General features: G+C 39.3%; 1 protein-coding gene across 1 annotated transcript in view; it reads left to right on the forward strand.

The window, feature by feature from the left end:
- The window catches only part of Hs3st-A (Heparan sulfate 3-O sulfotransferase-A), a 37621-nt gene extending 19027 nt beyond the window's left edge, over positions 1 to 18594 (forward strand). Inside the window, 5 exon segments of the mRNA XM_018509468.1 lie at positions 1753 to 1844; positions 13761 to 13854; positions 17436 to 17649; positions 17721 to 18187; positions 18189 to 18594. Coding sequence (XP_018364970.1) covers positions 13796 to 13854; positions 17436 to 17649; positions 17721 to 18187; positions 18189 to 18594 — 1146 coding nt within the window. The 5' untranslated portion in view covers positions 1753 to 1844; positions 13761 to 13795.
- Positions 18595 to 23554: the final 4960 nt, after the last annotated feature.

A 23554-nucleotide genomic window follows, 5' to 3' on the forward strand; every position in this document is an offset into this window, starting at 1 on the left:
TTAATAATGAGCATTTTACTGCAGTGTTTTTCCATGCGCAAAGTTCTTATCACCTCTTACGTAAATGTTGATTGTACTTCACGAAAGTCACTAGTAAATAATCGTAAATGTAATGTTAAAAATGATCGTCGACGCGTGCAGCGCTATGGGAAAACTTATTTTGTGCGAACGATGAATTATAATCGTGAAAGTTTCAAAAATCAGATGATTTGTGAAACAGTCACGCCGTTGCGGTTCCAGAAACTCGTTTCCGGCAGACAAATTCTCCGTGGCTTTTCGCCAGACTTGCCACTATTCCTTCATCTCACCGACGCTAAGCTATCCCCGTTCCAATTTGCTCGGAAAATGTTTTTCCTCGCTCCGTGACTCGAAGCCGCGAACGGAGACGACTTGGAAATTGTAAGAACGTCTTCGCGCGCGTGAAGAAACGCTTGGACAAGACGAGACTTCTTCAGTCTTTCCAACATACACATATATCTCGTCGCTTAAATACTTCGAAGGTTCCGTGAACTTAAGAAGGTAGAACTCGGAGAATTCAAAGTTAAGAGCAAAGAATCTAATAGAAGAAAAATCAGGTCTTGCGCGTTTCGATCCGACGAGATACGAAATATTCTCCTCTTTTAACTCGCGTTAAACTTTTTAATGCGCATTTATATTATTTTCCTGAAATATCGAGAAGGTAAGTTTCTATTTAATTCGTTTCTTGAAAATCGATTCACTTAATGAATCGAAGGAGCATTTTTCCAAGCGAGATTCGTCTTAGTTAGACAGGCGACAGGCAGAAAACGTAAAGGCTTCTCTTTAATAGCGGTTCCATTCGATTCCAATTAAAGACCATTCGAGACGTCGTCACAACATGTTACGAGTTTCTTTTCCTGATGCTGAAATGCAAGCAAAGATGCGATGCTGTCCGTTACGTTCTTCATGCATTACCGACAACTCGATTCCTTCCACGTTTCCTCGGGAATCGACTACTTTAGCTCGAGCAATGACGACAAGAAGAATCGACACTTATCTCGGTCGATACAAGAAACGTGAGCAATAAAATAAACAACTAAATATTGAAGAAGTCGTGAAACGTACATTTGTATCTTATTTCATTAATACACAACTGCAACGGCTTTAACATAATAGCTGTAAAATTGATTAACGTACCGTAATAATGGTATCTAATATTCCTCTAGCGAGACTTTCGATCATCAAATTTCACTTATCTTCATCTCCGCTCCACTATGTATGAAACCAGAATCCTAGAGCTGACTATCCGAACGATCGCAGGAAATTGGAACTATCTAGCTCGATCTCATCCTGAAAATTCAATGATCGACGAACTATAATATGCGCGCGCGCGCGAATTAAATATGCGTTATTATCGATTACTCCAGTATAAGTCTAATAGTTATGGATGTTAATTAATTTATATCTTGTAATTTTATACATATATTCGTACATCGAAAATCGTATACGCGTTTACTTAACACTAGAACCGCGGCTGCGTCATTTTTGACTCATCTGATAGTTTTTCTTTTCCATTTAATTTGGATTTGCGTGGAGCTTTAAATTTTTGTGGATTTTCATAAATAATTATAATTACAAATAATTTTATTTTTGTGGTGACAAAAGTAAAAAGCTTAGATTTATCTTGAATCGCGATTGAGTTAATTTCAACCCGTGGTTCTAGTGTTAATATTAACTATTCCAATCTAGCCAACAAGTACAAATTTAATGACGCCAATTTTCATTCTATTGCAGAGTTTCAACGTACTCTCAACCCTCGCCATGTACGGATTTTGAACTTCCATTTCCAATACGAGAGTCTGTGAAGCTAGGCGCGACGCAGACCGGTAAGTTTGATAGATTTTCTAATAGTTCGCTTTCCAATTCGCTCGATTAGATTAGTATATTGCATTAATGTTATTGTTAAATGATGATTGCGAAACAGCAATTTAATGAGCGACTCGTTTAATTAGGATTAGAACAATGTGTTGAAGGACCCTATTAATGATAATAAATATTTACTGATCGATAATATAATAATAATAATAATAAACGTGCCCGACAAATGTAATTATCCTGTTGCGCTCAGATTCCGATTCCGATCGGAAAATAGAGACGAACGATGAGGCAGATCTCCGCACACGCGCACAGTACGTGTATCACTCTTGAAGAATAATTCAGAGAGCCTTCAACATGGAACACGAGTTACGGTGCGATGGTGCGATCGATTCGAATTTACGGGCGATGCGAATTTTCTCGTCATGCTTCTTCCGCGTCTACACAACGTTTTCGTGATAATTACAAAGGATCGAGTAGAGAAAATTTCACGTTGTAGGTACGTGAACCGTGCAAACGGAGGTGAACGTTTTTACATTAAATATAAGCATTTGAACGTTGCAGAGATGTCGAAATCATGTCGGTTTTCTCTCGTTATTTATTTAAGACGATTTTAATTCAGCTAAAAACGGAATGGTGGAGATTGTGTAATGATTTTTGCCTGTAAGCTAAATTTTAATTAAATCCTCATGATTGTTCATATGAACGGTTAGCTCTCGCCCAAACGATAAACGGTTATATTCTTGCGGTGGAACGCGCGGTGGAAATCACGAGTTGGAAAATTCACGACAACATAAAGCACGAGAGAATTTAAGCAAGAACCATAAGAGAAATAAATTCGCTCGGGGATAGTTCCTGGAGAATTCCGAACGCTCACCTATACTGGATACATCGGCATTTTTGAGGATAAAAGAGACTCTGTGATACGATATTGAACACCAGTCTATCTTCTTACTAGAAGCAGAGAACATAAAATACAATAAGGGGAAAAGCGTATATCATGTATATGTCTGATCAAATTTCATGTATTACTACCGTGTTTGTACTTGTTAAAAGGATTTTTTTAATTATATAGGATATTATATATATATATATATATATATACTTTTAAATTAGATTAATAATTTAAGTAAAGAGAAATACAAAACAATCAATTCATATGATTTTGTCATGAAATTATTATTGAAGTAAAAACTCTCGAACAACCTTACGCTTGCTAACAAAAAAAATCCCTATTTTTTGCATTTATAATCTATCGCAGCAAGCGAGCAATTGAATAATTGCTAAATACGAGACATTTTTTTACATGTTTAAGAAGGAAAGAGTCGCTCATGAATATTTCAGTAGTGCAAACTCGAGTCTCTCTGAAACGCAAAAATAAGAGGACTAAAAGAACGCGGAAAAAGCGTATTTTTTTGTAAGTAAGAAAAGCATTAATGTATTTTTCTTAAAAGACAAATGTACTTGGAAACATTCTACGCACTTCTCTCTCTCTCTTTCTCTGTCTCTCCTTTGATGTGGAAAAATTTTCAAAGAAATTTGTCGCGTGCAGAAAATAAACGGAGACAAACATTTAGCTCCGTAAAACGTCATCATTAACTGTGCGTAGGCGCGGATTAAATTTAACATTTACACCATTGACATTGAACGTTATATGTGACGAGAGACGCGTAAAATGTAGCGTAGGCGTGGGAAGTACGTGCTGTTGCGTCATGATAAAAAAAAAGACGATGCGTAAAATTGTTAGTTAGAATGGACGTTAAAATTAATGATAACGCGTACTGACTGACATGTGAGCGTGTTTTGAAAGTATCATTGGTTTCTCTCTTTGCATTGCAATCAATTCGATAAAGTTGATCACTCGTATCGGTTGTCAAAGTGGTTCGTAGGTGGTTTCGTTGACCTATCGGTTTGACCCTGTAGTCGTCGATTATTCTTCTCTTTTTCGAATATCGCCCACGTAATTCTCTAACTTAAATATTCTGCTTTTCTCTGTAATACAAAGGATCTCCCACACGTTTATCGTCCATCAACCTACGCATTTCTTTAATCGGATAAACTACATCTCGTAGTAAAACATGTAGGTAATACGGGGCTAGTTAAGCCAAGAGGCAAGTTGGGAAATGCAAATATCTAACAAGTAAGTAGCTAAACTACATGTTTATGCTTGCGTAAGATAGCACAGAGACGGAGATTATTACGCTAAATGTGCAATCTGTCAACAGCCGATCACCTATGCTTTTTCGTTTTCGTACATCAAAAGTAAAATTATTACGTGATAAAATTATTCTTTTTGATCTACATGAGATAATTGAAACGATTAATAAAAACACAAAATGTGTTTTTTAAATATAAGTCATTAGTATATTTTTTAACTTTAATGTTCAAATTGCTGTTTTATTTATGGTCTTTAGTTTTAAAAAAATATTTCAGTCGACACTAATACAAGGTTTTTTTTTTAGCAAAAATCATTACATAATTATAAACTTTATAAATTCAGATGCTTAAATAAAATTTCTTTTCATTGATGTTTTTTATTCTATGTTAACGATTAAAAATACATTTTGTTTAATTTTTGTTATAACGGTAAAGTTAAATTTTTTAAATTTCGTTAATTAAACATTTAACAAGAGAGTATTACAAATTATCATACATAAGATAAAAACTTTAATAAAGATTTGTGTAATATATATCTTTTATTTTTTAATAATACATAATCTTATTACAAACAATTATCTTCATGGTCCAGCTTACTCTTCAGGATTGCTCTACATGCCTCATGGGTGGAGTCCATTAAGCCACTTTGCCTCTTTATAATAAAAAAAATTTGTTTTTCTATTTACGAAGCATATTAAAGATTTATAAGTATTAATTATTAACCATATGAAAACATGCAACATTTGAATGCAATTCTCATTATTCTACCATAACTGTATGAAGATTTACAATAATTGTAATAAAAAATGTCATAACTAGCTCCGCTGTAATGGCAACAAATATTATACATCATGTGTATCAACAGTCCATTTAACCTTTTGAACATTGTTCGAATGATTCGATTTACCAGACATTCTCTCAGTGAGCTCAGTGAATGGATTATTTCCATTATGCGTCCTGTCTGTGAGCCATTCGCGTAAGGAGTAGATTCCCACGAAACAACATTAACGAGCAAGTTGCAAAATGGCCGGGAGAAGTTGAGCCGGTGGCTGAATGGATTAAAGCGCAACTACGTAGAGTATGGAATATCCGGCTTCGGGGCTCTCCTTCCCTCCCCTCCGAACCCATGCGAAACTTTTCGCAATTGTTAAAGTATTAACTCACTTTTAAAGCGGCTTTACTTTCGCACGTTTTTTGCCGGCGTGGAGTTACGCGAAGCGGCACAAGAAAGCACTCCCCGATAATTAACTTAATTCGCGCTCCCACGTAGCCTCTATACGCGAATAGTATTAAACAGCGGTCGCTGATAACAATGCAATAATCGTGTTTATGCTCATTCTTGTAAAACATTTTCATCCGCGTGTTGTTATTACTTTCGAGAATTTCCCTTTAACCTTTTGTGCATAGGCAGAGTCATTTAGAGTTATCCTTTTTTATTTCGTAAATTGCTCGTTTGATTTTTATGAAACTTTATTTATGGATAATTCGATAATGCTTTATTCGAATTCTGAAATCAAAAATAAAAAATGTTTAATAATCAATTCAAAATGGCAAATGGAAATTAAAAAGTGATCTAATTATCAACATAAAACTCAATTTTATGGACTTTTTAATTGTGAAGTAGGTATATGTAACATTAAGTTTCCAGTTTCGCTATATTTCTCATCATGGCATTGTTACGCAAACATAGTTAGTACTAATTTCCAAACTGAATTCCAAACTCTGATTATGAGACCTGTCATATTATATCCTCCTTCATTGGAGGTTATTATCCTTTTGAAATTTGACATTTTCAGGATATACATTTAAACTCAGCGATATCGGAGAAATCTCCTGAGACCGAGTTTCTCACGACAATAGAATTATTTTTTTAAGTGAAATTTTAGAATTTTGAGACCAAAATTGAATTCAGCGACTCTAAAAAGCAAAATTTTCTTCTTCATCGTTAAGCTGTCGTTCTCAAAGGAATAAATTTGCATCACGTTCCATATATTAAACCTTCCTGTTTCTGAGTTGTTCTAAATATGTCTTAAAGTATTTCAAATATGCTCCAAAAAAGAGTGTAAACGATTGTTAGCTATTCGCGTGTTTAACTGCTGTCTCTTGCGAGATTTGGTAGTCGGTAGCACGGGCAACTTCTAAAATATTTGGTTAAACTTTGCTGGCGTGTATTCTGTACTGGTTATACTAATAAAAAAAATGGTACATAAACATTGCCCGACTATTTTAAGAAATATCCTAGCGTGTCCAGAGACGTTTCCCATTCTAGAAAGAATTTGAGGTCGACTTGCCTGGGCTGGAGCTCTTCTCCCGTACCGACCACATTCCATTTCCTCCTTTTCCATTGCGTTCTCCTCGTGTGCGGAACTGATGGTAAAATGACCCCGATGCTATCAGGATTGTATTTTGTAGCGGGTCGCGAGTGGCACCTACATGAAATGACGTTACTTGTATGAGAGCGAGAACGTAACAAAAGTTAGATGAGGTGTGACGTTCAGCTGGACTGGTCACAGCACGAGTTACAAACTGTAAATCCTTACTTACATATGAGTTCTAAACATTGCCTATTTGAAAGGGAAAAGAAGAATAACACGATATTTCACTGGATATCAAATGAACAATAATAACCCAATCCCTCGAGTTAAATAACATTTTGTTGTTTAACTTGCATATATATCAAAATGTATAGCAAATCAAACCATTCCTGTGGTTGATTTTAATGTAAACAACGTCTATATTAATGTATTGCGCTAATAAATAATAAACTAGTCAAATTTAATATATTTTCTTGAGCGAAATTGTTTAACTCCGTTATTTTAGTTAAATTAACGACATACTGAATAGGAACAGTGCAGGCGACCTATAGAAATGACTAAAAATAACTGAAATTGAGTATAATTTGACATAATGAATTTTACAGGATACACATAAAACGTAACTATACGTAACGAGCTCGAAAACAATTTTCACGCTTGATGATCGAAATGGGAAAATTACTGTCCCTCGAAATGTTTGTATATATACGTGCTGTAAGTGTCTTTTTAAAGCCCTTAAAATAGTTAACGTTGACCAAATAGATTCGCATGCATGAGCGCGGAACATCGTAAAGCCTTTTTTACACTCCCAGCATTCCTCGAATGAGAACCCGCCGTAAAACGCCCTGCGAGAGAATTCACGCAGCCTCGCTTTCTATTTACCATAAGGCACAATAATAAAACTAATGACGTCGTTTTGCCGATCCCCGAAGGAAGCGATAAAGTTCGTTTTCCGTATATAGTGCGGCGGCATTGAGACACACACAAGGCAGAACCTTCTTCCACCTTGTGGTTTCCGACTTCCAATTCGATTTCATTTCGCGGCGATTCGATTACGGACATCTATACCTGGTAACAGACTGAACCTAAGAAAGGGAGAAGAGAAAACGTGAGGGATAGGGTGCTCTCGTGTGAACGAGAATGTGGTAGTTTACTCACGAGCCCATCGGGAAGGGCGCAGCTTATATTAACGTTTTATCGCGCGATAATGCATCGGCATAATATGCGCCTCGGCGCGCAGCAAATTATGAACCGCGACCGAACTTGCTGTGCATTAAATTTCGAAAATAGAGCGCTTCGGTTACCAAGCACGAACGGGTGTAAAATGGATAGTTATTAGTATCGTTAGGATAAAGTCGCGTTCTATCGGAATAAAATTTCCAGCACGACCGACTCTTTTTTCCCCCAGCGTGCAATATCGTATTGCGCAAAGAACGCATCGCGGTATCATCCGCGATTATGTCATCGCGCGCATGTAAAAAGATCCACATTATATACTGTAAAGACACATGAACTTTTGACCCATGAACTCGACCTGATTTCAGCTCTTAGCAATATTCATAAATTCGTAAACGCGTTGACGTGGGCCAATGAATTATCGGGAACGTATCTCGGGGATATGTTCATGATTTCGTCCGCTTTAACAGCAATGAATTTACCTCTTTTCTTCGTCTACGTTTCTTTTTCCGAGGAAAAAATGCGAGAAATTAATTAAAACTGGACATAAGCGATGCAGTGAATAACGCGAACGGATAGTTGAACAGCACATGTATTTTTTTTTCATGAATATTTATGAACGATGCGACGCGAGCACTTGATAAAAATGGTAAATTTTGCCGTTTGATATTGTTTTACGTCTCGTAACGTAACCTTTTCTAGATTGTTTATTATTATTGCTGTTACACTAGAATATTGGATAATTTTATCCCTATAGCATTCGCGCCTTACGTTTCATAGCGTAACCTCGCTTACTAGTTCTAGATTGCTTACTATTATTGCTGTTACTAGATTACTGTACGTCGCGGAGCATTCTACGCGTTCCCGTTTGGATATAAGCACCGAACAATGCGAGAATTCTCATGAGCGAAGCGTGCTTGTTAGCGATTAATCAAATATCGAGTGAAATATCGAACAAAATGGGATTGAAGGCGATCTAGTGCAGTTAAGGCAGGCAACAAAATAAAAACGCTAAGTAAAAGGAATCATGCAAATCTCCTTTTACGCGAAGCGTGGGAGAGTGTGTGTATGTCGATTCGAACCGCAGCTCGTTCGCAGTTTGGATAACCGGGATACGTTTACAAATGTATTTGGGCTAATTTGTGTCACCCACGCTCGTCCTCCTCGCGTGGGAGCTGCTACGTGCGTCTGATCAATAATAGACTCTTACTACTCGCAGCGGACGAGGCAGCTTGTTAATTCGACACGCACTCACGATCGGTATATCTCATTTACGTATCTCTTACACAAACTATGAAATAGCAATCAAGAGGATCAATAATAAAAATTGATAAAATGGGGAAATGAACGGTACTATCGTTCGAAAAAATGAATGATGTTCCTAGCGCAAATATACACTGAAAAAAAAATATCCTGTGGTTTAATTTGAATTCTGGTTGAAAATGGATTAGAAATTTCTGGTTAAATTTACTAGAATTCTAATTCAGCTAACCGAAATTCCGATTGATATATAATGAGAATCTTCCGATGATTCCATTATCAACCAGACATTTCTCTCAGTGTAGCCCTCTCGAAACGATGTCGAGTAGCATTTGTCACACGCATTTGCGTGCTTCTGATCGATGTTTCGTCATCGGTTACTCATTTTAAGGAGAAAAGCGAGGTCAGGTCGATCGCCAGTCGACAAGACCTTGACTCAGTGGCCGTATGCAGCGACGAGTGCGCACGCGCTCTCTCTTTCTATCAGTCGGGCGGCAATAAGCCAGGGCAGAATGTAGTAGAGCGTCGCTACTACTACCCCTCTACTATTACTACGCTTACGTTTACCACCCTCTCGATCGTCGGTGTGCTTACGACACTCCGCTCACGCGCGCACGTGTACGGCTCGATTCTCCTACGCAACCGATTAATGAATGCGTCACGAAGAGGTCTGCGCCCGACGTCCCACACTCGACCTGCAGCGATCCCTGACCTCCGACTCTCGACGAAAATGTAATCCTTGTGCGATTTAGAACAGGAGATTCGAACGATCTCCTATCCGAAGATATCTCCCGTTATCTTTTTTCTTTTTTCCAAGAGAGTAAATGAAGCATAATTTTTATCGCTTTCAGCTTTATCGTTCTCGGAATTACTAAGCAGTAGCAATTAGTATGTTCTCCCTGTGGGGAAATCGTCTTGTTTTTACATACAAATACGTACAAGCGTTATCATCGGAGTCATCCTGTTATGTATAATTGATCTTTTTTTCCTTTTGTACGTATCTTATTTCGAATAACGAGAAACATGGGAATAATTCGAATCTCTTAATCTCTCCATTCTTGGAAAATTTGAGCGATTATTAAAAGTCTCTCAAAGATAAAACATAAAATATACAGTCAATTATTAAATAAACTCAATTTAGTTCCGCGAGAGAAGGTAGACTCCGATTTCAATTACTGAAAAATTCACTCTGTAGACCTTAGTCTCGGTTCAGATATACATAGTTTGTATGAACAGTTCAAATATCATTATCTGATATGCTTCTTTACGACATGATTGGTGTAACGCTCTATCGATTTTCTGGTCAAACGTAACGGATGCTTTAACGCCACTCGCGTTATATGAATAATTACATAATTCGCGGCGAGATGATGTTGAGAGATTCTACCGCGGAGTATATCGATCACGCCGCAATTATCCGATATTAACGCACACGCGCTGAAGTGAAATCTCGTTTTTCTACTTGTCGTAAAATAAATCATGTCTTTATATTAGGGACAAGACAAACCGATATGACATTAACCTGTAACATTTATGCGTGTTCGGGGAAAATCTCTCTGAGATCTTCATCGTCAGTGCACCTTTAATATCATAGACATCTATACGTTATTTATGTAAACGGATATACTAAATAACCGAATGACTGTACGGGTATAACGTGGATGAAAAGGTCAAAGGATACTCCGAGATAACGGAACGCGTCTCTGTCCTTGAAAAGACCGAAGCGTTCTAGTTGCAACAGCACCGACTGCTTTCTAAAGTTTTAAAGCGTGAGCTGTATCTAACCCTGCAAATTACCATAATCGGGTTTGCAACATCGATTATGCGAATTGTGGCCGAAGCTTCGTTCACGCTATGTTCGAATTCGTGCTTGCAGGTACGCGTCCCACTGAATTTAAACTAGATTCGTGCTAAATTAAGAATTTACAACTGCAAAGTAAACTCGCGCGCGAGGTGAAATACGAAAAAAATATCGATTTACATTCGCGTACGTTTTGCGGTCGGGATATTTTAGCGGATTTCAACAGGCACGCTAAGTGATCGGGATAAAATGTAAAATCTACAGAATTCAAACGTGGAAAAAGAGTCGAATATAAGTTCAAGGTTTACTATATATATTGAAAGTATATAACCTTTGAACATTTGACCTCCGCTTTTAGGGTTATGTAGGAGAAGTGTGTCGATGAAGGGCACTCGATGATGAAATCGAAATCTATGTCAAGTATCTTTCACGAGAGAGAAAAGAGAGAGAGAGAGAGCATAAGACTGCAGAGTGCAGATCCCAGAAATCGTGTTGAACTTAGAAGAAGTCACTCGTCAGCTTCTAAAATCAGTTAAGGCAATTGAATCTTTTTTGAAGGACTCCTCAACCTTTTGCCTCATTTGGCTTCGTAAGAGACATGGATTTGTGCTTGATTCTATAGTTATATGTACGCTTACGAAGCTTAGCCGCGGCACAGATAACGTTTATCTATAATAGGAACGGGCATCCCTTTGCTAACAAATGGCACGTTATCTCGGCAATGCTGCCTTTTCATTGGCCCGCAGAATAATTTGACCCTTCGATAAGAGAAAGTAAGTTTGGTCGCGAATCTCGATTACCGTACCGTTATTTAAACGATCGTTTTCGTCAAACTTGTTCCAGGCTGTCTTATCTGGCGATGTTCAATTTCGAGCGCAATCCGCGTAATCGCTGATCCTTTAGCAACTCCAAATCTCCGCGGTAACGTGAATGTGTCTTGTCACGTGCAGACGCTATTTTTACTTTAATTTTAAAGCCGGATTATATCCGACTTGGGATTATATTAGATTCAAGACTGTACATTATATTATCATCTATGCAAGAACAGAATGCTGTTTTTCATGTTCATGCACCTTCACGTGGTCGATGGGAAAATATTTTCGCTCCGTTTTAGCCGATTTGTCAAATTCACGACACACACACTTGGAAGTTTCTGGGAAGATATCGATTTGCAGGCGTAGCCGCCTACCTGTGCTGTTACCGGCACGGCGGCCGAACTTTTACCGTTTTCGCGTGCTTCGGACACATCGACTGGCAACTTCCAAAGCGGTTGTTAAAGTACCGGTAACCCTCGAACGATTCACATAGACACACTGTCCAGAAATTCATGCAATCTACTGGAATTTGCATTTATTCTTTGAATCATCGTCAATCTATTTGGTAACATTACAGCTGTTAATGTGAAAATAATAGTCTTTCGTCCTCGATGCGAAATGCGAACGGATATCGGGTAGAAAATGTATGATCGATATCTACTACCGTTTTAACCGCTGTTACTATTATTTAAACATGCAACATTGTCGTTATTACGTTTTTTATCAGTCAAGTATCGTTTGATTAATCTAAAGTTAATTTTCAGGATAACATACTCGAGGAGTAAAAACCAACCTCGAAGGAATACCGACGGTTATCTTTTTTGGTTCGTCGAGGGACAAACGCAGCGTTTAGATTCTGAATTTTTAATATCTTTTTTGCTTTAATTCCTCATTTCCATGCATAAGATCATCTTATCCATCTCTGACGACGATATCCAGTTTGTCAAGGATATCCCAACTTTGCAAAGAGTAAACCTCGGAGTAAACGAAGCGAGCGGGACATCCGGATGGCACGACAAGCGTCTCGACGATAAATAGAGCGTAATTTAGTTTCCGTATAATACTCGTCGCTAATTCTACCTTCTACCCACGCTCTTGTCGTCTCGCGGAGGGTCGATGTTACGCAAGCGGAAGAATGTCATGAGTTACATCATACTCATCCCCGCGACCGTGCATTCAATATATCGATTCATTCCCCAACGCGACGCGACGCGACGCGACGCGAGACGAGGCGTCGCGACGTGTCCTTGTTATTTCGTGCAACGGTCAGACGGTCGCCAGACTGACGTAGATGAAAATAGTTACGTGGCAAAACGAATCGACAGCCGGAGCAACCTGTCAAGTACATTATCTAATCGATATACGTTCCTGGAATGTATTCAAGGCCAGTGCTAGGAAATTCGATTCTCTCTATCTGTATTATTATTTTATCTTTTTTTTTTTTATATTTCATATCAATATTTTATGTATTATGCATTCTCGACGCGTGTCGCGCCAACACGAGAAACGCAAGTATGTAGATACATAGATGTCTCGCCCTCGGATAGAACTACACGACGATATATCAACGAGCGTAATGGTACACGCGTCGTAATGTCGTAGATAAATGGATACGCGTGTTTATGCACCGTCGCGTCGTTTTGCACCAAAGGGTGCACTCGATGAACAAAAGTCTGGATATACTTGATAAGGAATTGGTTGTTCCGTAGAAACGCAATCTCCGCTTATTTATGAGAAAGACATAAAGACACGGAAACGTATAGGACATAAATCGATATCGTTTCTCGTTTCTCTTCGGAGAATGGAACATTTACGGTGTTTTAAAGGTATCGGAAGCACGGTGCTTTAGAGGTAAGAACCTTAACTGTCGATGTAATAACGCGGTGCGATATAAATCTACGATGAATCTTACGCGGCTTGAGATGTGATTAGGAAAAAAAAAATATATATATGAGACACAATAGAGGACACAAAATTATAAAACATATTTGAGATGTACTTACGTATATTTACAGAGCTTTTAACAATGCTCGAACAGACAGTTTAGAATGAGAAAAGTTGCCATTCCACCGAGTGATTCTATTTACGCCCTATGCAAGTTTCGAGTCAGCGAGGTGAGTCGCAACTGGGTCACCAAGGGAGCTCTTGAAAAGCGTTTGATTTCCCATAGCACCATCCTAACGCCCCTATTGTCATCACGAAAAACTACGCATGCAATTATTATTTATTAAATAGTCTGCAAAACTTAAAATTGTCTTGCAACGGCGAGCATCGTTGAACACCAATATTAAATTTAAAATACGTAATCGTGACACAAGAGTCACATTATTTTAATATGTCAAAAGATATGAGAGAGAGTTATTGTCTAATATATTTCTAACAAGATGGTTCACGTTGTTTTAGGAACTCCAACAATGTGAACGTACAAACAAACGCAAATGCCCAACAAGGCACGGCCTCGTCAAGAGTGGTCTCCTCAATCCCTCTTAGATGTCTTGTGAGTATCAAAAAAATTCCGATCGAAATATAACCTTAATAGGTATTTGCTCCGAAATTTTCTTAACTGTATCGTAGACTGGGACGAGATTGATAAGCTTTTTCGAAACATCTTTAAATAATTTCTGTAAATGGGATCTATGAGATTAAAAGAACTAAAATATCCATTTCCATCGAAATAATGTTTTTCCCTTTTTAATTTATTACTAATTTTTTATAACTTTTATTTTCAATTTTTATTTTGCACTACCAAAAATACCTCAGTGACAAGTAACAATAACATTAGCTATTATAAAAAAATTACGCGAATACATACAATAGTTTTCATTTTATGAATGAATAAATGTACATTGAAAGTTATTATCAGTGTCGTCCTGTTCTAGTATTCGCAGGTTCAATATACTTTAAATTATTGTATCTTTTTGCTTGAAGTTAATGTAATTAAACAATTTTTTTATTTTGAGGATCAAAACACAAGAAATAAAATCATACGTAGCTTAAAATTATGAAAAATATTTATCATACACAATTTTTTACAACGGTGTTGATGAAAATGTCCGGATCCACTGAACCTGTGAATATTAATTAAGACTAAAATTATATGGGAGCCATATTTCAATATATTTCTTCTTCGTTTGTGCTCGATTCAATTACATTGCAATTCGAAATCTTGCGGAATCCGCGGCTAGAGAAACCGTATGTAATTAGTTAATTAAAGTTTCCGCGTTTGTCCTCCGAACGAGAAAATTGCTGCTTTCCGCGGCTACATTCATTGAACTAGCTCGCGAGATAGAACATTCAATTTTAACGGCACGGAAGATCATCGTCTCTCGCAATCCTTCTTTTATATATCTAACACGTAGTTATCTTTGTAACAGGATATGAAATTTCATGCCCGTTAAAAGTAAAATCTTCGAAGTGTTCATCCAGAAAGTTACGTTAACGCGTCATATAAATTTTGCCTGGTCGTATACGATTATACACGGTACGGTGGTGATAAGTAAATAGCGAGTCGTTTCGATAGTGACGAGTGCGAGCATCGCGAGGAGTGCAACGACGCGGAAGGCAACTCTGGAAATAGCAATTTGTCCGAATAACACGGGCCGCGTATTTCCCACGAAAACACCTCGGCCTGCTGCGTCGCGGCACCATCATGCCCACGCTACGCGATAACGCGCCATGGCACAAAGCAAATTTTAGCTAGAAAACTTGCACGTCAAATGGCTCCCGTTGTGCCATAGGGAGTCGACTATGACGCGAATATTATTCCGGGCGTGTCCCAAACTTCCGGAGCGAAGAGACAAAGAGGCTTGTTATAAAAATGTAATATTAAAGAGCGTCTGGATTACACACGATACGCGCGGAGTCGTTCGTAACAAGTCAAGTATCTTGTTGCGGATAAAAAAGGAAGTCCAGGAAAACACCCGTAAATACCAGCAATCTCTTTCGAACGTGCGCGGTTTTATAAGATTTTTCGGACACGCGCGGGAGAAGAGATGTAAACGGAGTAACAAGATGAAGAGAGAACGACTTCGTTAGCGATAGCGATCCGAGTTGCAATTAAAGCCGAAACGACGAGACGAGACACGCGCTACGTACGTATACGCGATTATTTCTGACAAATCAACGTGAAACCAATGATGTAACGTTGCTGAGGCGTATCGGCGGTAAACGTTAGAGAAGCTATTACATCGGAATACAAAATGTAGCCACATCAAATTTAGATTGCGCTCTGTCTCAGGGGTACCGACCTTTCTGCATCATTTATAACGGATCGATCTTTCGCTACTCTGACCCGTCTCCCTCCACTTCTCGTCCTCCAGCGTCTCGTTTCAGAAGTTCATTAGCTATTCGGAGTTTAAGAGCTCTCGACTACAAGTTTCGTCACTTGTGAATTTTGATTCATTTTCGGGCTACGCTTGAGATGTGGACGACTTTCGCCATCGTGGGATCTTTATTCACGTGAGAACGTAATTTACATGCCTGTTGCGCGCTGATGCTGTAAATATCTCATCTCAAGCAACGTTAACAAATGTAATCCGAGGCAAGTTGAGAACGCGAGAACCACCGTTTCTTATCAATTTTTGTTATCGAACGTCACCAGCGGCGATAAGGGCGAGAAACCGTGATGTAGTACAATATAATTATCGATAATATCATTTCCTTACTTTAAAGTGACATAATTCAAAGAATGTGATTTTCATGTTATTACCGTGAACGAGTTAGGTAATGATTATTCTGTCAATCATCAAAAATAAATTAACTAATTTAACTTCACAGTTCGTTCAAATAGTACTTGTGTGATTCTTAAGGTTTTCGAAGAGATCATAATATCTTCTACAAGAGACACGTATTTTTAAAATTGTCGGTTTTGTAAGTGAAAAACGGAATCTTCTACAGAGAACATTGAGACAGTTTTGTGATTAATAAAGCTTGAAGAAGAAATTGTTTCATCTTGAATGGATCATTTTAGCTGATGAAAGTAAATATAAACTGTTGATAATATTTCGAGTTATGTTACTTTTGACGAATTATTCCGGATTTGTTATAATTTTTTGTATAATAAGATATCAATATCGTCATAACTCAAAAGGGTTTTAAAGGTTGTGAAACAAAAGTGACATTAAATCATGTTTCCAGGTGAGTCCATTCTTTTTTTCCGCGATTATTTGATCAGTCATTGATTAAGTCGAAAAATATAGGTTTTTTCTTTTTCTGAAAAACTTAATATTTTAAAATTATGTCACTATTGAACAGAACTAAGAGAGTGAATACGATATTGGAAAAGATACAACGATAAATATGTAATACATATTTTATTGGGCGGGACCAACTTAATCGCCCATTATTTTTCGCTTACGGGACAGCATGCGGGTCGATGATTTATCGTTCACAGGTTGAACCGCGAAATCCTAACGTATGACTCGTGAAACGCCGGTAAATCCACCGATCGATGCTTTTGAGCCCGCATTCAATGGAGAACGAAATTAGCGAGCACGGCATTGACAACCGCTTTGTTCGTCTGTCACGCGAGCGTTCCCGCGATAAATTTGCACCGGCAACCGTAGCGTTCGTGTAAATGCCAATCAGCTGCATAATTATCGGTCACGAGCCACTGCGGTGGCCCGAAATTGTTTCGATTCCCTTAATTAGAATTTTATACAGAAAATAAGCTGCTTGCGTTAAATAATGTATTAGTCACACTCCCCCTAATTCGTTTCCGATAAATCGGATCTTGAAACTGAAGTTGTAATGGCCCGCAAATTAGACGTCTGTGGGGATATCCGTGCACCGTGTCCGCGTGCACGGTGGACTGTAATAATCGGCAATCACGGTGAGACTTAATCATTCCTACCGCGCCTCGGCGAAGAAAGAATAGATTAGAGACGTCGTCCGTAACTAATGGCGCTGTTGCGTGCTAAGAGAAGAGAAAAACGAGAGAAAAAAAAAGCGCGATTGCCCTTTGGAAACCGACGAGGATACCTTTCAGAATGAGACTCCGTGCTCTCTCGAGAGAGAGCCGAGTCGGTAAGTACTTTGAATATCACAGGCGAGACAGCCGTTTCTCGATGTCTGCCGCAGGTGGATGCCCCGCTCCGCTATGAGGCCGGCTGAGGGTGACGCATCGGATTGCATTTTGGTGGTCGGCATATCTAGATCGAAAATGGCCGTCGCTTTTCTATCAGTCGCCCTGCTGTCTCTCTTTCTCACCTTCCACATACTCTATGACAGCGCCGTTTACAGCCTTCACGCGGTTTCCGCCGTCGAAGGACGCACGGTCGAGCTGGTCTCTCAGGTACGTGTTTCGTGTCACTATCTATTTCCAAAGACAGAACTTTGCTGCCATGTATGATGGATTTACGGTAGGTACACGCGACGCCGCCTCTTCTCTTCACCAACTCCAAAGTTCACTTCCCGCGCACGAATCGCCATCTTCCCCAGGCCATTATAATCGGCGTACGCAAGTGCGGCACAAGGGCATTGCTGGAGATGCTCTTCCTGCACCCGCAAATACAGAAGGCTGCCGGCGAAGTTCATTTCTTCGATCGTGACGACAATTACGGAAAGGGTCTGGAATGGTATCGTCGGAAAATGCCCTACTCCTTTAAAGGCCAGATCACGATCGAGAAGAGTCCTAGCTACTTCGTTACGCCCGAAGTGCCTGAGAGAATTCGCGCGATGAACGGCAGCGTCAAGTTGCTGCTGATCGTACGAGAACCAGTCACCCGGGCGATATCGGACTACACGCAATTACGCACGCACGCTGCAACCGCGTCCACATTGACCAACGGTACGCCGCAACAACAGCAACAACAGCAGCAGCAGCAGCAGCAAACTCGTTATGCGACCCGACGGTACCATCAACGAGTCCTACAGACCGGTCGCCATATCCCTCTATCACACCTATATGCATCGTTGGCTGGAAGTGTTCCCCAGAGAGCAGATTCTCATAGTAAATGGCGATCAATTGATCGAGGATCCGGTGCCTCAGCTGCGCCGAATCGAGAATTTCCTCGGGCTGGAACCGCGTATCGGTCGGCACAACTTCTACTTTAACCACACCAAGGGCTTCTACTGCCTGAGAAACGATACTTCGGAAAAATGTCTGAAGGAGAGCAAGGGGAGGCGTCATCCGCGCGTCAGTCCGATGGTCGTGACGAAACTGAGGAAGTTCTTCAACGAGCACAATCAACGCTTCTACGAACTCGTCGGAGAGGATCTCGGCTGGCCGGAGGAATAACCATCGTGGAAAATCCGGACTCGTTCGTTACGCGACGCGAGTCGCGCGTGCATCCAGCGGCGGGCATGATCGTTCTAAATCAAATGCCCTGTCGTCCTCGCTCAAGAGATATATCTCTATCGATGGAATTAACCTCGAATCGAACAACTGACATCGCCAACCAGTGTAGACTCTTCGGGATTACATCGTATCGATCAGCGATATTCTTTGGGGACCCTGACAAGGATAAGTAATTTATTATTGATTATCGATTCCTTTATTCTCGATAAAGAGGTATAATGCGCTGATGAAAGTGTACAGGCGCCGTTTATTAGCGGATGCATACGAGGCCAGCGTCTTGTTATTACATTATCAAACATGTAAGCGTATACAAAACATGACACACACACACACAAATACCTACGCTATACACACGTACACGCAAACACAAAAGTTACAATAACGCCGGCCAAAATAAAATAGAGAGACGCGGATCTGCGAGACGAACGCGATCGCCTCGTGGATTCACGCGGCATGCGGATCACATTGGTCCGTGACTTTACATATCAATTTTACATATCGATAGTTTACATATCAATAGGTTAACTAGTTCGTACGACAAAGATTGAATATTTTTATAATCCACATTGGAAGTTGTTATATCGCTTATGTCGTTAAGGATATTACGTAACGCGAAGGACTCTCTCGCGCGTGATTATGAAGATCGAAAGTTTTATTTATCGTAACCCGCGCATGCACGATCCACCCAGGCACTGAGGGAACGTATAATTACGGTAGTCTGCTCTTTTTTTTTTCTTTTGCTGAGAAATCGAGAGAGAAAGTCGAACAAAATATTTTCTTTTTCTTCATCTCACTGAGTTTATCTCTTTGTCTCTTTCTCTCTTTTTCTCCCGCAGAAGCGCGAATGTTCTTCTCCATCGTTCTCTGACACTGGATATTGGTGCAAGCGTTCCTCTGGGAACACGAAGAGAAGTAGGGTGGAATTCGACCAACCGCGAATAAACTCGTCAGCAGCAGCATAGACGAAACGGTTCGTTGAAGCTTTATCGTAGAAATCCTTGTAATCGATTATTTTCCAAATCTCCCAATGGAGCTCGAACATTTAACGTTCTTTATATATAATGAATTTTGATCGAAAGACCGAGTATTACATGTATAATGAAAGCAACACGATAACAGAGACTTCATCAAAAATTTATCACAATAGTATGGAACACATTCCCTTTGTCGTTGAAAGACTTCTTAATTATTACACGGATGATTAATAATTTGGCTCGATGTCGACGAGGATGATGGACGTCGCGAGAACCTCTGCCCTTTACAATCTACTCGAAGAAGCATATTAACCTTCCAGAGCTGACAGTGAATCTATTGGATCCACTTAATTATTGAAAATGTCAAATAATTCAATTTTTTTTTATTACATCTGCAAAGGAGGATCTAAAAATGAGTGACTAAAAATGATCAAAATTTGCCCCAAGCCGACACCTAAGAAACTAATTCCACGGTGTTTCTTGGTGTATCTGAAAGAGAAAAATAATATTTATAATCAAAAGTAGTAGGGAAGTATTGAAAAAATTGCTGATAACAATAAAATGTCATACAGAATGCATAATGTATACGTGACATTATGTTTCAATTTTCTTTATTTCTGTACGATCAGACTTGTATATATTCTAATATCTATATAAATGCATATACGTATACTCATTTTTATATGTATTTTGCATACATACTTATACACTACAATCATTTTTTAATAAAAAGTATTAACATTTTTTAAATCATTCTTTGTTAGGCCTTATTTTTGTTTATTCTTGTATAACATGTAGGTATTTCTAATGTACAGAAAAAGTTAAAAAATATTATATAGGTTACTTATAAGTAGGAATACATCTCTCGGTATTATAAATATAAGTATTATTTTTCTCTTTTAGATACACCAAAAAACACTGTGAAATTAGTTTTTTTTAAGTGTTGGCTCGGAGCAAATTTTTAGGAACCCTCCTTTGGATTGTTCTCATTAAAATATACTTAGTACTCATTCCTTTTTATAGACACGAGTTGTACTACTTTAGTTTCTTTAAATTAGTATCTCTTATGTGATATAAGTTAAATGAGTTATATAGAGCTATTTAACTCATGCTAAATAAGCATCAGTAATTGAATTAAGAAAAAAATATTTAAAAATTTGTTTACAATGTTTTATTGAAATAAATCTTTATTTAAACACGGTGAAATAAAATTTTATTTCTAGCAGATATACAAGATAAATCCTTTATTTTATGTTTTTACAATTAGTAGAAAAAATGAGATATATTTCACAGAACCGTATATTTCGTCAAAGTAAAATTATTTTATAATCAATAAATATTGAAAAAAAAATCACAAGTAACATTTGTTTCTAAATATTTCGATATTTTTTTCTCAATGTATGTTACAGATTTTAGCGTCAACTCTGGAGGGTTAAACTTTATATAATATCGAATTATCACGACGGCTAATGCCTGAACAGTGTTCTGCAGAAATTTATATATTTTTTCTCAAATTTCTTTTTGAACGCGGATAACAGTTGATGAAAATCACTGACGATCGGAGACCATTATACGATATAATCTGTTATTGAGAACGTAGGGAAAACAAGGGAGAGGAAAGAAGCGAGTCGTATGACAGTTTGCCGCTTAGCGACAGGCTGTTCTCTTGGAAGGATACGGCGCCATAAATAATCCGCTTTGCGGCGCAAGTGAGTCGTGCATGCGCGGTAAAATGCACCGTGCGTTAATTCGTGCGATAAATACCGGTCGCCTAGGCTTCGTTTCAGCGGCCGGAGATCTCGGGAATCGGAGTAATGGCGTTCTGAGGCCAAGTACGTCAATTTCCTTTGCTCCGCGATTATTTCCAACAGACGTATCATCCGATATCTTCGCAATTAGAACAAACACAATATTAATAACACAAAGTGTTATTGACTTGGAAGTTAAAAAAAAAAGGAATTTTGCTCCGATTAAATTTATTTTCAATGAAACGAGAAAATGTTTATCTCTGGTACTGGAGTAGAGAAAAATTTTGCGTTTTCCATCTTATTTTTATTAATCTGTTTTTCAGTTTGATTATTTAGCGAAGCATCGCTTTATGCACACCGGCTCCGTTAATTATCTCGCTGCAATTTGCTTGCTGTCACGACTGTAACGTTATGCGCTGCTCGATCATCGGTTTCGCGAAAGCTCGACGAAGTCTCGGTAACGACAATTTCGGGTCTCGAGTAATTCGGTTCAAAGAGAATCGTGGCGTCATGCGTTCCGTCGTCGATCTTCCTTTCCGTTATACACGCTTTGATCAAATCTTTACTCGGTTGCATTCGTGTAAGCTGTAATTTCCACAAACTACCTTTGATTCTCGTTGGATTATCTCACCGGTATATGGTTTATAGAGTACTTGGGATGTGAATCTTCCGCGATTAGTACACCCGGGGAGGGGGGGGGGGGGGGGGGATCTCTTTCTCTTTCTCGAATAATGTCGGATCAATAAAGTCGGAACGAGCGAGCCAATTGTTATCGCAAATAAATTTTCAATTAAGCGGGTTAAAATACGCGGCGTGACCGAGAACGTATTTGAAAACGTCACGCCAACACTCTTTACGTTTCCTCCATAATCTTGCGGACTAATATTTAATTCCACCGTGACTGATATGACTGTCAAGTGAGTTTATTCGGTGCACGCGTGACACGCGATCTTTTTTCCTTCGCTTAAAACGCATGAAGGAAAAAACGCACGTATCGCTCGATATTCCTTCTCGTGACGAGCGAAGGGCTCGCGTTACGACTTCCGACTTCCGCACCCAATTAAGGAACTTGTACGAACCTTCTTTAAGGAAGTCACGGCACGGCTCGATAAGCTAAGAAGCGTAACCGGTCACGTTAAACCATCTCGCACGCTCGGTTACGCTCATTTTAAGCGGAGGGAATATTTTTTAGTGAGTTTCGCATTCTCCAATAAACGATAGGTATATTTTAGGAAATTACAGCGGCATTCGCGATCGCCGATCAATTGGCATACTTTCGACTTTCTCACTCCGAGGAGCAAATACCCAAGAAAAAGATTTCTCGAGTGAAGACTGGCACGTCTAGATATACATAGCCGCGCTTTCAATTATAATACACGTGATGAAATTGCCAAGTGAAAGCTCTTTATGACAAATATTAAATTAACCGCGACTTTAATAAATCTCCCGCCGAATCATCTATCCGTTGATCGTTAAAATTACGGCGCGAAAAAATATCGTCTCCGAAGCGGAGCAAGATAAATATTGTTCCTTTCCATCTCTCTCTCTCGCTCTCGTTACTGAAAGAGAACGAATAGGAGGTTTCATTCCCCGACGCGCATCGCGCGCGATCACGATATTCTCCCTCGGCCTCCGCGACCCCGGTCTCGGCCATTCACCCCGACTTTAGCGGCGTTAACAACCCTCCTCCTCCTCCCGCCCCTTACTCTCGGGGGCTCTCTTTATCACGCGGCCCTTCCATTTGCGGGGTGTCTCGGGAAAACAAATATTTTCAACGGAGAAGTTAGCGCGAGAGCCTCCGCAAATATGTCATTTCGTCCGCACCTTCCGGATGAAATATGAAACGACAGGAACGAACACCTGCGATACAGATGTCGAACGTGTAATGTACCTTGTTACGTATACACAGAGGTGTCCGATGACCTATAAAATGTAACACACATCGCGCTGGAAGTAGAAATTGAATTGGGGTCTTTCGGAAACAGCTGCCTGTGCCCGGATAACCTCTTTGCCTTGACTGATCGATATTGCTCGCCATTCATGTGGACGTCCGGCGAAATGTACGCAGATCCAAGCGGATCCCTCTTGTCCCTTTCGTCTCCATTACGGATGCACCCTCTACAGAGGCGAGCCGAGATGAATATGTATTTTCTAGCGAACATGGCACGCAAAAGTACT

This window comes from Trachymyrmex cornetzi, unplaced genomic scaffold (genome assembly GCF_001594075.2).
Source record: "Trachymyrmex cornetzi isolate Tcor2-1 unplaced genomic scaffold, Tcor1.1 scaffold11, whole genome shotgun sequence".
NCBI lineage: Eukaryota > Metazoa > Arthropoda > Insecta > Hymenoptera > Formicidae > Trachymyrmex > Trachymyrmex cornetzi.